Source organism: Rhipicephalus sanguineus, chromosome 4, assembly GCF_013339695.2.
Source record: "Rhipicephalus sanguineus isolate Rsan-2018 chromosome 4, BIME_Rsan_1.4, whole genome shotgun sequence".
In the NCBI taxonomy this organism is placed as follows: Eukaryota; Metazoa; Arthropoda; class Arachnida; order Ixodida; family Ixodidae; genus Rhipicephalus; species Rhipicephalus sanguineus.
Window position 1 is genome coordinate 130,246,656 of NC_051179.1, and position 15,050 is coordinate 130,261,705.

Genomic DNA, 15,050 nt, shown 5'->3' on the forward strand with positions numbered 1-15,050 from the left:
GCAGTGCACTGCCAGTGCTACAGGTGACCTGCCGAGGATCCCCTCCTGAAGAAACGGAAGGCAACCTCCACCCCATCCCTCCCTTGACTTTAAGCCTTGAGTTTGTACCGCAGCCATAAAGCTTGTTTCACCGAAAGGCACGGCCGCTGTACATTGTTCTAAAGGTTACAGTAGGGGCGGCGCCAGGATTTTCTGGCTGGAGGGGCAGCCACGACAAGCGAGTCCCTTCAAGGGAGGCAGGTGGCGGGGAACTTATGCGTTGCGTTATGACTATGTTTGATCTTGGGGGGCAGGGGGAGAGGGTAGGCAGGCGAGAATTTTCGGGGAGGGGGCGGCAACTGCCCCCCGTACCATTAGCGCACTCAGGATTTCTCTCAGGGGGGGGGGGGGGTTGAACTTCTGACAAGATTACAGGAGTGCGGGGGGGGGGGGGGGGGGGGCAAGCACATTGCATAATATGAAATTTCCTTGCTTCAGCTGGAGTAATGCGACAACAAATAAAATACCAAATAATAATAATAATAATAATAATAATAATAATAATAAGAATAATAATAATAATGATAATAATAATAATAATAATAACATGAATTATGATGATGATTATTCAGCGTTTTACAGAAAGGTCTTGAAATAACTTGACAAGGCCAAAAAACCGTTCAGTGGAGCAGTGCACGTAGAAAATAAACTACAAACTGAACCGACATGTCGGCTCGCTGGCGGTCGCGCAATGATGTTAAAACTTTATTACTATGGTAGGTAGCGCATACAAACAGGACGCAAGAAAGGCACATGAAGACACCCAGCGCCGTGTGTGTGTTTTCGTGTGCGTTTCTTGTGTCCCGTGTATTTGCACTACCAGTGTAATAAGAAAATGCCATACGAACAAGCCCGCATGCATGGCAACTTTAACTCTTAAAAAACGCTCCAGCTGATAATTTCCTACGCTTCCTTGGAGTCTCACCAAACAATAAATTTCAAAGCGCACCATAAATATTACTTATAAACTACATAGTATTGATTATAAATAGCATGTACAGTTCAATGCAGCACACGTACAGTACAATTCTCAGCTCACGGATAAACTGCATTAGAGCCGCACTTACTGACTTTCCAGCGTAGATTCCCAGGTCACTCCGGCGCATATAGGTTCGGCGGCTGAACCATCCTTAGTAAAAATTGACTGGTTAATGGACGCATGAGACGACGATATCTGCTGAGTTACCGGTTCCTCTATGGACGTAATCGGGCATTCCGGTGTTGTTGCTGCGTCGCTTGAATATGAACACGAAATCCTTTTTGGGTAGTAGGTGAGGATGTGTTGGACCATAGCCTCGTTCGACTGGCGCTTCGAGAGAGGGCTTCAGATTCACGCAGCAAACACAGCAACAAGTTCTAGCAAGCAAACTGAACGTGCACGCATGTGTGCACATCAAACTTTGTAGTTTCCGTCCGATGTACATGCAAAAAAGAAGTGGTAAAAAGAGAGGGCGAGAGACGTTTACTGAGAAAAAGAAAACGTGCCGCCCCAACAGACCTTCCGCACTTTCCCAAGGTTCTTTTTTTCTTAGCAGACGTCGTTAAAAACATTTACTTCTTCTGCCACGGCTTCTTGCTCCTCCCATCTTTGTGACGGCCAGACTTGGCATGCCACGGCCGGCGCGCGCCTCCAGACCGGCCGTGGGCATGCTTAGAGTAGAGCACTGCACGGGCCGGATTTTACGGCCCGGGCCCGCTTTATGCAGCCCGAGCCCGGCCCCGGCCCGCTTTATGCAGCCCGAGCCCGGCCCCGGCCCGTGGTTCCAAGCCCGGGCCCGGCCCGGGCCCGGGCGTACTTGACCGTACCCAGCCCGAGCCCGGCCCGGGCCCGTCGTTCCAAGCCCGGGCCCGGCCCGGGCCCGAGCGTTCATTACTAAACTTATCCAGAGCGCGCTTGTTCATGACCAGGCCCGACCCGGGCCCGCTAGAGGATATTAGTTGTTGATGATTATTAATGATGCCGTGCGCTTTGTAGCGGGTGATCGGATGGAAAATCCGGTGTTTACATGCATCGAAATGTTGCTTTGCCCGCGGTGGTAGCTCAGCGGTTAAGCTGTTTCGCTGTTAAGTCCTAGGACACGGGTGCGATTCCCGCCGCCACGGCGGCCGCAATTTGATGGGGGCGAAATGCAAGAACACCCGTGTAGATACTTATCTTTAAGTGCACGTTAGAGAACTCGAGGTGCTCGAAATTGATCCGGTGGCGCTACGGCGTGCCTCGTAATCATATCGTGGTTTTGGCACGTAATACCAAGGAATATAAATTAAATGTACCGTATGTGTCAACCTAGAATAAAAGACCGAAATCTTTATTCCTCCCATGGCAACAACCGTGATCTGGCCCATTGTTATCTGTGTATATATATATATATATATATATATATATATATATATATATATATATATATATATTGTAAGCACAATATTCACAGCATTCGTCCTTCATCTTCTTCACCTGTATGTAATCATCATCACTGGGAGCGTCTTCCTCGTTCGTAGAATTGGTCGGGCGGCCCTGCTGAATAAAAGGCGTCGAGTCCCCGACATTGCTGCTGTCTTTCAGAGTGGTGGAGGCTCTGCAATGGGGGCCTCTGCAATGCGCCAGCAACTTTTGAACGAATGATGGACACTGTACTGCGGGGCCTTAAGTGGAAGACATGCTTATGTTATCTCGACGACATAGTGATATTTTCTTCCACATTCGAACAACACCTGCAGCGCCTAGACGAAGTTCTGGCATGCCTCGCAGCTGCTGGTCTCCAGCTGAATACCAAAAAGTGCCGCTTTGCAAGCAAAAGTATTAAGGTATTGGGACACCTCGTCAGCAAAGACGGCATTCGGCCTGATCCCGACAAGATTGCCGCTGTTCTTCGCTTCCCGACGCCTCATCGCTCCAAAGAGCTCCGCAGCTTTCTTGGCCTCGCCTCTTACTTCCGGCGCTTTATACGCGACTTCGCCACCATTGCCGCACCGCTTCACCAACTCCTTTCTTCGGGAACGTCATACGTATGGTCGGACGAGTGCCAAATGGCTTTTGACACCTTGAAAGGTGCCCTCACGTCAGAGCCAGTGCTTTGTCACTTCGATGACACCGCACCCACTCTCCTCCATACTGACGCCAGCGGTCATGGACTCGGCGCTGTTCTATTGCAACGACATGAGCGTTCTGGCGAACGCGTGATCGCATACGCAAGTCGTACCCTCACATCAGCCGAGAAAAACTACACCATCACTGAGCAGGAGTGTCTCGCCGTTGTCTGGGCCATTCAGAAATTTCGACCTTACCTCCACGGCCGCCACTTTATCGTCGTGACTGACCACCATGCTTTGTGCTGGTTGTCGACGTTAAAGAATTTGTCTGGACGTCTCGGTCGCTGGATACTTCGTCTTCAAGAATACGACTTCGACGTTACGTACAAATCTGGCAAGAAACACAATGATGCAGATGCCCTTAGCCGTTGTCCATTACCTCCGTCGTCAAACATACCCGGCCTGTCGTCATCCGTGAGCGACCCAGTCAACGCGTCTTCTTCAGTCCATTCGCTCGCCGCTCTGAACGTGCTTCCTTCTTTCCGCAACGAGACGTTCGCGTCTCGTCAACGCAGCGACGCTTACTGCCACTCCATTATGCAACGCCTTCACGGCTCGTCTCGTCCTCCCAACGCCCGCGCCCGTCGCCAGTTGCAGAACTTCAAGATGGAAAACTCAATCCTCTACCGCTTTGTATTCCATCCTGAAGGACAGCGTTGGGTTCCCGTCGCTCCTCGTTCACTCAGAGCACAGATATTAGAAGCATTTCACGACGACCCCAAGGCTGGCCATCTCGGCTTTCACAAAACATATGAACGAATTCGCAGTCGTTTCGCCTGGCCTGGACTCTCCAGCTGCGTAGCACGATATGTTGCTTCATGCTCGCTCTGCCAGCGCCGCAAACGACCCACTTCATCTCCGGCCGGACTCCTACAACCTCTTCCATGTCCTGACGCTCCATTTGAAGTCATTGGCATCGACCTCTACGGACCACTGCCAATATCAGCCACCGGCAAGCGATGGATTGTCACTGCAGTCGACCACTTGACAAGGTACGCCGAAACAGCTGCCCTCCCTTCAGGATCAGCGGAGGACATCGCCACTTTCTTCCTGGAAGCTATCTTTTTGCGACATGGCGCGCCGCGCGTCCTTTTGAGTGACCGCGGCAAGGCGTTTCTCTCGAAACTACTCGAAGACGTTCTCGACGCATGTAATACCATCCATAAGACGACTTCCAGCTACCATCCCCAGACTAATGGCCTCACAGAGCGCTTTCATCGAACTCTGTCGGATATGATCTCCATGTATATTAATGCCGACCACACCAACTGGGACACCATCCTGCCATTCGTGACCTTTGCGTACAATACCGCAACGCAGCGCACCACGGGCTATTCACCCTTCTTTCTTGTTTATGGCCGTCAACCGACATCTCCCCTCGACGTCTCCTTTTTTGATGTCCCCGTGGACTCGTCGGCGTTATCGAGTGCGCACTTAATCTCTCGCCTGGTCACTTGTCGCCACCACGCCCGCCTCAATACCGAGGCAAGTCAACAGGAGCGCAAGACTCGCTACGATGACGTTCACCGCATCGTTCAGTTCAATCCCGGAGACGAAGTATTGCTGTGGACCCCAACGCGAGTTCCTGGCCTATGTGATAAGTTTCAGTCACGTTTTATTGGCCCCTACGCTGTTGTCGAGCAAACTTCTCCCGTGAACTATCGGGTAACTCCCGTTATCATGCCTTCCGATGGTCGTTGCCGTGGCACGGAGGTTGTTCATGTGTCACGCTTAAAACCATTCCTACGACGTACGGCATCGCCATAAACAGCGGCCAGGTTGGCCGCTTCCGCGCGAGGGAGAAATTAGTGTGAGCACAATATTCACAGCATTCGTCCTTCATCTTCTTCACCTGTATGTAATCATCATCACTGGGAGCGTCTTCCTCGTTCGTAGAATTGGTCGGGCGGCCCTGCTGAATAAAAGGCGTCGAGTCCCCGACATTGCTGCCGTCTTTCAATATATATATATATATATTGTGGCGAAGCATTTGGTACTGCTTAACGGTTGCGTTCTCCAGCGGCTCCTAGTGGGTCGTCCTCTTAAAAACGCCGCACGCTCTCGGAGCCCGTGCTCTTGCCTTGACTGTCGCCATAGCGAATTGTCGCCGAGTCCCGTCCAATAAACCGCTTAACAAATTGGTGGAGAGTGCTGTGCTCCCATTCGATGCCTCTGGAGCTTCGATCCCGTACCCTACCAGCTACCATGCCTCAAAACGCCGCCCAGCAGACGCCTCCGCCTACACCGACCTCATGTCCCGGTGTCCCTCGTATCCGCGACCCCCCAGTCTTCACTGGCGCAGATGGGACCGACGTGGAGGACTGGCTCGCGATCTATGAACGCGTGAGTGTCCCCAATAAATGGGACGAGGCGGGAAAATTGACCAACTTGGTTTTCTACCTCGCGGGTGTGGCCGGCCTGTGGTACAACAACCACGCATCCGATTTTACGACGTGGTCCGACTTCAAGACCGCCATCATCAACGTGTTTGGCCGCCCTGCCGTTCGTAAGCTGCAGGCCGAACAGCGTTTGCGAGAACGAGCTCAGCAGGCCGGAGAAACCTTTACCAGCTACATTGAAGATATCCTCGATTTGTGTAAGAAAGCCGACGCCACCATGTCGGAATCTGACAAGATGAGGCACATTATGAAAGGCATCGACGACGATGCCTTCACGATGCTGCTCGCCAAAAACCCCAGCACAGTGGCCGAGGTCATCACGCTCTGTCAGAGCTACGAGGAGCTGCGCCGGCAGCGGTCGATGACCCGTCGCTCTCCATCCCGCGACGCCGAGCTCGCTGGCTTGTCGACGATATCCGACCACTCCGCCTTGCTCGCAGAGGTGAAGTCATTCGTGCGCGAGGAAATTGCGCGCCAGTTCTCTCTGCTGGACTTTGCTCAACCTCAGTACGTTCAACAGCCGTCAACCACTCTTCTCCCTCCCCTCCGTCGAGCGATTGAGCAGGAAATCGCGGAGGTCATGCCTGAGTACCACCAGCACCATCCAGCTCCTGCACCACTCAGTTACGCCCAAGTCGTCGCCAGGACGTCCCCAGTAATACCTACGGCTGCCCCACACAGTTACTCCGAAGCCGCCGCTAGACATCAGTCCCTCGAAGCGGCTGTGCCGGCTACCTACGCCGACGTCATGCAGAGGCCACGACTGCAGCCAACGATGCAGTCATATCAGTCGCCACCCCGTCAATCACGTCCTGCGCCATGGGCGGGCCCTGCTCCAGCAAACCGATGGCGCACACCTGACAACCGCCCCATATGCTTCGCCTGCGGTTACGCCGGCCACGTGGCGCGTTACTGCAATCGCGTCCAACCGCCTCAAGTCGTGTCGCCCGCCACCAGCCAGTCAAACCGCACATTTTACGCCCCACCTACGCCCCTGTCGCCGACGTCACGCCAGGCTCCATCTACTCGGCGCTCTCCGTCTCCACGACGTCGCTCACTGTCGCCGATGCGCCCACGTCCGGTCGCACGCGACCAGGAAAACCAGTCGTCGCAGTCCAGGAGGCAAGGGCTGCGACGCTATCGAACTGCGAAAGCCCTCAGCGAAGCCCATCGAACGTGATAGACGTGTTTGTCGACGGTGTTCCCGCATCTGCCCTTGTCGACACTGGAGCCGCCGTATCCGTTATGGACCAAAAATTGAGCCGATTACTACGAAAAGTGAGGACGCAACTTTCTGGGATGTCTCTCCGTACAGCCAGCTCCCAGAGTATTCATCCTACAGCAATATGCACAGCTCGCGTCGTCATTCAGGACGTTCTGTACGATGTCGAGTTCATTATAATTGCTGCATGCTCTCACGACGTCATCCTGGGATGGGATTTTCTCTCCCGCCACGACGCCGTAATTCATTGCGCACAAGCCGAAATCGAACTCTCCCCGTTCTCAGATCTGACGCCGGCAGACACTTCATCGGTATCGAGCAAGATCCTCGTCAAAGACGATACCAAAGTGCCTCCAAACTCGTCGACGGCTGTGTCAGTCGACTGCGCTGGTCTCTCCGACACCATTGCACTCATTTCGCCATCTGACCACGTTTGCACAAGGAGAGGCTTGCTGGTACCTTTCGCGACCGTCCAGGTCACTCAGGGCATTACCGCTATTTTTGTTCACAACCCATCTCCATACATTGTTACGTTGGTGCGAGGGGAATGTCTTGGCAGAGTGGAACCCCTCGAAGACGCACAAGTTATGGACGCACCCGATGACACGCACTGTCCCACTTCCGGTACGCTCAGTGCTGTTTCCGCGTCCGATTCGTCACCTGCTGATGTGTTTAGGTCCTCCATTGCTGATGACCTCACATCAGTCCAGCGTTCCCAACTTCTGTGCCTGCTGGAAGAATTTCGTTCTTCTTTCGATGTCGGGCAAACTTCTCTCGGCCGCACTTCCGCTGTTACACATCGCATCGACACCGGCGCCCAACCACCACTGCGGCAACGTCCATAACGCGTGTCTCCCGCAGAACGGCGGGTCATTAATGAGCAAGTCGACGATATGATTCGACGCGACGTTATTCGGCCCTCGGACAGCCCATGGGCGTCTCCTGTTGTTCTCGTTGCGAAGAAGGACGGTTCCGTGCGGTTCTGTGTGGACTACCGACGGCTCAACAAGATCACTCGCAAGGATGTTTATCCGCTGCCGCGAATCGACGACGCAATCGACAGCCTACAAGGAGCCGAATTCTTTTCGTCTCTTGATTTGCGCTCGGGGTACTGGCAAGTACCCATGGCGGATGACGCTCGACCGAAGACAGCCTTTGTCACGCCCGACGGCTTGTACGAGTTCAACGTCATGCCGTTTGGTCTGTGTAATGCGCCCGCGACCTTCGAGCGCATGATGGACACCGTTCTGCGCAACTTGAAATGGCACACGTGCCTGTGCTACCTGGACGACGTCGTCGTTTTCGCCCCGGACTTTTCCACCCATCTTCAACGCCTGCGGCTTGTTTTGACGCGTTTGAGCGACGCCGGGCTACAACTGAATCTGAAGAAGTGCCGATTTGCGGCACGGCAGCTGACAATCCTCGGCTACGTCGTGTCCAAGGACGGAATCCTTCCCGATCCGGCCAAGCTTCGGGCCGTGGCCGAATTTCCCAAACCTACGTCCGTAAAAGAACTGCGCAGTTTCGTAGGACTGTGTTCGTATTTTGGACGCTTCATACGAAACTTTGCCACCATCATATCGCCGCTGACGAAGCTCCTTGGAAGTAACGGACCCCTAAATTCGTGGTCGTCCGAGTGTGACGACGCGTTCGCAAAGCTCCGTCGTTTGCTGACGTCTCCTCCCATACTACGCCACTACGATCCTACGGCCCCAACGGAAGTACACACGGACGCCAGCGGTGTTGGCCTCGGCGCTGTCCTTGCGCAGCGCAAACCAGGGTTCCCCGAATATGTCGTGGCATACGCAAGCCGTACGCTTACCAGAGCCGAGACCAATTACTCAGTCACGGAAAAAGAGTGCCTGGCGATCATATGGGCCCTTACAAAGTTTCGACCTTATTTGTATGGTCGCCCATTTGATGTCACCGACCATCATGCACTATGCTGGCTGTCGTCATTGAAGGATCCCTCAGGCCGTCTCGCGCGCTGGGCACTTCGCCTGCAGGACTACGACATCCGCGTGCTGTACCGCAACGGACGCCAGCATGCTGACGCCGACGCCCTCTCGCGCTCCCCCTTGCCTGACGACAATGCCCCCTGCTCAGTACCTCACATGGCTGTTGCTTCAATCAACGTTCACACCATCGCTACCGAACAGCGCAAGGATAAATGGATCATGTCGCTCATCGACTTGCTCACTGATCCGTCGGCAACACCATCCACTCGCGCGTTGCGTCGTCAAGCCCACCATTTCGCCGTTCGTGACGACCTCCTGCACAGACGCAATTACAACGCCGACGGCCGCCAGTGGCTACTAGTGATACCCCGCAGTCTGCGTTCTGAAATATGCGAAGCCTTCCACTCTGACCCGCAATGCGCGCACTCTGGGGTATCCAAAACTTACCACCGCATTCGACAACGATACTTCTGGCGTGGGATGTACCGCTACGTGCAGAAGTTCGTTCGCTCCTGCCTCGATTGCCAACGCCGAAAACCTGCAACGCACGTGTCGCCAACAGGTCTACAACCATTACCTTGCCCTAACCGTCCATTTGGACGCGTGGGCATCGATTTGTATGGACCACTTCCTCTGACTTCGGCTGGTAACCGCTGGGCCATCGTCGCTGTTGACCATCTAACGCGATACGCCGAAACCGCCGCCCTCCCAGCGGCTACAGCGCGCGATGTTGCCTCCTTCCTACTACACAGATTCATACTGCGTCACGGTCCACCCCAAGAGCTTCTCAGCGATCGAGGCCGTGTCTTCTTATCAGAAGTCGTGGAAGCCATCCTGAAAGAGTGCCATGCTGTTCACCGCAAAACTACTGCTTACCACCCGCAGACGAACCGAACGCTTTAACCGCACGCTCGGCGACATGCTGTCAATGTACGTCGCCGCCGATCACACCAATTGGGATGCCATTCTGCCCTTCGTCACCTACGCCTATAATACCGCCCCTCAGAGCACTACTGGTTTTTCACCCTTCTTCTTACTGTACGGAAGGCACCCGTCGCACACCATCGACACGATACTTCCATACAAGCCGGATCCATCTGAGTGTGCGCCTATTTCTGACACAGCCAGGCTTGCTGAAGAGTGTCGCGAGCTTGCCAAGACATTTACGACGCAGGAACAAGAGCTGCAGAAGAGCATTCGCGATGGCACCACCACTTCTGAGCCTACGTTCCTCCCTGGAGCGCTCGTATGGCTCTCGGTCCCTACCACTGCAAGTGGCCTCTCTTCAAAACTGCTGCCGAAATACGAAGGCCCATACCGGGTCGTCGAGCGCACATCCCCGGTCAACTACTTGATCGAACCCATCGAACCAGCTTCGGACATGCGCCGTCGAGGGCGCGACATAGTCAACGTGGAGCGCCTCAAGGCCTACTATGACCCACACATAGTGACGAGCTGTTAGGTCGCCGGACGGCTCCCTTTTCGTACCCGGGGTAATTTTGGCGAAGCATTTGGTACTGCTTAACGGTTGCGTTCTCCAGCGGCTCCTAGTGGGTCGTCCTCTTAAAAACGCCGCACGCTCTCGGAGCCCGTGCTCTTGCCTTGACTGTCGCCATAGCGAATTGTCGCCGAGTCCCGTCCAATGAACCGCTTAACAATATATATATATATATATATATATATATATATATATATATATACGTGATCTGGCGTGTTTATAAGGAAACCCACAATGATGTACTTGTTACTTTGACATAGTCTGGTCCAGCAGACGAAACGTTGGTGAAAATATACAGTGCCAATCTATATCTATACTGGTGAAAAAAAATAGCACTTCCACTGTTTTTCTATTTTTATTGCTAAGCTTTACTAAGAGCCAGCTCTTTGTACGTGTCACTTCAGCTTGGCACAGTATACCTTAGACCATGCAATGCATAACGTTCGCGTGTGCTCGAAGGCCCTACTTACGCCTTTTAATGAGCTGGTCCGAGTCCGGCCCGGCCCAGGCCCGCGGCTTCAAGCCCGGGCCCGGCCCGGGCCCGCACTTTCAAGCCCGAGCCCAGCCCGGGCCCGCCGGAAAACGCTTCGGACGGCCCGGCCCGGCCCGCGGGCCGGCCCGGGCCCGTGCAGTGCTCTAGCTTAGAGTCACTGTGTGCGTGCGATGCTGCGACAATGGCTGGCCACGCACACACTAGTTGCTCCAAGGCTTGCTCAGAAACAGCCTCCGTGGGTTCGCGGTCGCTTTGATGAACGAGCCGCTTGCGAGGTGGCCTTTCTTCTCGCCGAAGTAACACGTCTCGTTCGTCCGCTGTCAACAAGGTTCAGAAAAAAAAAAATGCGCAACAACTCCGTTGCAGCCATTAAGCGACAGACGGTACCATTCACCAGCAGCCCCGAAGGAAATAGAAAACACGTGCGTCGAAGCTTGGCGGATGGATCAGATGCCGCCGACGCCTTCTTATCTTTAAAATTTGAGTGAGCATTGTCCCGAAACCATACGGTTCCCTCTTCGGAGTTTGAGGAAGGGAAACACATGAATAGGGCTTCTTTTCTTGTTCGGCGGGTATGGAAGTGTGCTTCAGGCGGCGGCGGTGCTTGTCGGCAAAAGAACAGAGCAGTGCAAGGGCTTGACTGCAAGGCATGAGTTGAACAGTGAAGGGGGTGGGGAGCTTTTTAGACGGACGCGTCGAAGTGGGTACGCAGATGCCTCTCTCTCGCTTTTTTTTCTTTCTTTTTTTTGTGTGCTGTACACAAGGGGTAGGTTGCATTGAGCGCGGTTCACGTTGTTTGGGTCGTTAACATATGTCAGGATTCATTTCCGGTAGTTGGTTTCAACTGCGAAAACTGTTGTTTCAGGAAAATTGATTCGGCGGTCCGCGTCCTCGGAATCTTCGGCTATGAGTTGCGATCTCTTGCAAAATTGGTTCCCGCCTTTCTTTCAGGTTCTCGGTTCAGCTGGTGTCTTGAATTTTCTCTTTCGGCGGCCAGTCATTGGGAGCGATGGTTTCGATCACTACTCGGATAGTAGAGACTGATGCATTTCTGTGGTGGTGTTGATTGGAAAAAAGGGGGGGGGGGGGTGTTGCTGGATTTATCAGCTTGCGTCGTGTTTTTGGAAGTGAACTGCTTTCTGAATTTTCTTTTGTTTTTTCACGTTGTGCGCTGCAGTATGTTCCGGCTCTTCGTATTAATGTCTAAGACTAATATATTCCGCTTTTCGGGGGGGGGGGGGGGTCTGAAGAAAACCGAAGATATCGACTTGTGTAGGTGTTTTTGCAGAGTTTTATTTTCAGGCTACGGGAACATCCAAACATGGCCGAGAGTCCTATGTTTTAGGGGCGAATTGAATTCTCGTTCAATGAAATTTATATGAGAGAGCAAAATTATGACGTAGGTTCTCTTGACGATCGAAAAACAGTCGTTTAGACGTATCTGAGAAATATTTTTGGTTGCGGCTGGAGTGAAATGAGAGCTCGTCCCTCGATGTGTTCCATTCTTATATTTGCCGTGGCATATGCTCTATTGTAGTAATCAAAGGGGCAAGAAAATAAAAAAGGGGCCAGACTGACAACCCGTGAAAGCATATTTTTTCTTGGAAAGCTGCGCCTCGCTACGGTGGTCTAGTGATAAGTTATGGCGCTCGACTGCTGACCCGAAGGTCGCGGGATCGAATCCCGGCCGCGGCAGCTGCATTTTCGATGGAGGCGAAAATATGATTGAGGCCCGTGTATTTAGATTTAGGTGCACGTTAAAGAACCCCAGGGGTTCAAAATGTCAGGAGCCCTTCACTACGGCGTCTCTCATAATCATATCGTGGTTTTGGGACGTTAAACCCCAGATATTATTATTGGAAAGCTGCTTCCCTGGAAATTTAGGAACACAGAGCCATAGAGCACTCCTCAATTTAGGAGTAGATGAGTGAATACAACACATTTCTAGAGCCAGTCAGGAAAAGTCGACCTCAGGACACCTCTGGATATGAACCTTGGACTACCGGTGAGAAGGACAGCGGGGCAGTTACGGGGGCGGGGGGGGGGGGTTGGTCGGTCTCAGGGGGGGGGTTACACCCCCGAACCCCCCCCCCCCCCCCCGTCGATGCGCCACTGCCCCGTACGTACCCGCCCGTTGGCGCAGCCCGTGACAGTGAACTAGAATACAAAACAATACTAGGTCACTGTAATGGCTCACGCAAACAAATCTTGCCTGTTGGCTGTCGCGCCATCTGCCTGCTCTATCGCAAACACTTTCCGCTCAGCCGGCCCGCTCGGGACACTAGTAGTTTCGCTGCCCTCAATACCCAGGAATATTGCTATGGCAGCTATTGGCCGTTAGCACTCACGTGGCCTTGGCGCGTTTTCGGTGATTTTTTGTTTTTGTTCGTTTTGAAGCCAAGATGGCGGCGCCCACGATACGCAAATCCGTGTAGTTTGTTTACGCTGGGCATCCGTTGTTCTTGCCCTATGTGTATGTGTTTCATAACGCGTTGTGTATTCTAATGGATCTGTACCAACGAGCTCGCCTCAACACCCTCTTACCTCGAAAAGACGCGGCACGGGCGCTCGCACCATCACCGTGCGCAGGTTTTCCGCGGCAGGGTTCCTTCTTATTCTAAATAACCAGCGTACCCACCCTACGTTTATGGTTCACGCTTCAAAGAAGAGCTGCCGGACGGAGGACTTAGTCGCACAGTATCACCATGCCTGCCTTTTGCTCTGCGTACGGCTGCACGAGCACGGGCGGACGAGACGATGTAAGTAGTGTTTCTCGTGAGAAAAAAAAATAAGCTGTTCAGTGGATCACTGCTATGAAACGAAGCAATTTGAAGCCTTCGAGACCTCTGTTCTGTGCTCGAAACATTTTCGTGGCATTCAGGGTTATGGCTAATGCGTACAACACGAATTCAGGTGAAATCTGCTCGACTAAGGCCAAGTGTGGTGCCTTCTGTCTTTCGTTTGCGAACGGAGTGAATTGCAGGCGTCGAGAGCAGCACTCTCGAGGATATTATGGTGCATGTAGAAAAAAAAAAAGTCATGATATATTCCACCCTGTGAAGCAGGATGATTTGCCAAGCCCTTGCACACAGCACAGAGGTGAGACAGAATGTTGATGACAGGTACACCGTCCAGCTTTTTTAGAACATCGTGCAAGCGTCGACCGCTCGCACTATGAGCGCCTGTTTTATTTATCAGATCTGTCACTTACATAACTACTGCATTCTTCGAAATATTTGCAGTCATCATAGTAGAAGAAAGTAAGATACAAATTTTGGCGCACGACAAATTTCTGATGCTCTTCATAAAATGTACCTGCGGAACTTTTCTGACAAATGACGTAAATTTGGCTACCACAGGGCAGTTTATAATGAAACTAATTTTGTTCAAAAACCACCAACTTCATCCTCAAAGCCATAAACTTCCGTGCTTAAGTGCAGCCATAGAGCCAAATTCTCGCAGATACAATTCTTAAGAAATACCTAGATATACTAGTTAGTCCCTGAATGGAGTATGGGTAACACAGCATGTGCACTAGGCAAGCTGTTGGTGGAGATCGTTACGCATTTACAACGTGCTTTGCTCACAGTGGCCATGCTGTGAGTTGAGGCATTTCTTGAACAACAGGAGTGTCAAGTTTGGATGACATAATTGGCTTAACAAATACATTTCTCGCTGCTTCGAATTTTTGGCCGATCAATGCACTTTGACCATTATAATCAAAGACAAAGTTTGAAACCAGTATTATGCATTATGCTAGAATAGGAAAGTATGCAATAATTATCTGCTGCACTGTTACCTAGGGTGGAATTTGGGAATACAACAGTGCTGTGTTGACATTTGCAAGGTGAAGGCAGTGGACTATCTTCATGGGTGGGCTTGAGTACAGCACCTGATGGTAGTTGAAATACATTTACACTGCATAGCCCACCCTTAACCATCAGGTCATCAATGCATTTGCACACTTCTTCCAATGACTTTCTTTCCACATCGAACGTGCCTCTTTAGCTTATACAGAATACCTTCTTGTGGAAAGGCACTGAAGCTGTCTCGGCAGCCTTACTTCAAAAAATGATCTGGCAAATCAGTTTGTCCATATGCACATTGTAGCTCATTTGGGAATCCCCATACAGCTTTTCATACTTTGCAAATGCTTTTTTTTACTGCGCTCTGAAACATGGACACAAGAAGAGAAGAAAAGGAGTGGATGGAGGAGAAAAGAAGCGTTTACGATGAATGTCAACCAAGTAGCATGACTTGGCTCTCTACTTCAGCTTCCCATACTGCACCACAACAAAATATGCAGCAACTCTCTTCTAGCAAATGCATGCAAATAATTGCAAAATGATGG

The 15,050-nt window shown here is 52.1% G+C and overlaps 1 protein-coding gene across 16 annotated transcripts in view; it reads left to right on the top strand.

The window, feature by feature from the left end:
• Positions 1-15,050, top strand: part of LOC119390679 (gastrula zinc finger protein XlCGF8.2DB-like) — a 170,833-nt gene that overhangs the window by 106,281 nt on the left and 49,502 nt on the right. Inside the window, exon 1 of one of the 16 annotated variants that reach the window (XM_037658351.2) lies at positions 13,082-13,458. The exons of 14 other annotated variants lie outside the window; for them this stretch is intronic. In XM_037658351.2, coding sequence (XP_037514279.1) covers positions 13,405-13,458 — 54 coding nt within the window. In that variant the 5' untranslated portion in view covers positions 13,082-13,404. Of the gene's footprint in view, positions 1-13,081; positions 13,459-15,050 lie in introns of those variants that run through there. One more of the 16 variants, XM_037658349.2, reaches the window with a different exon arrangement.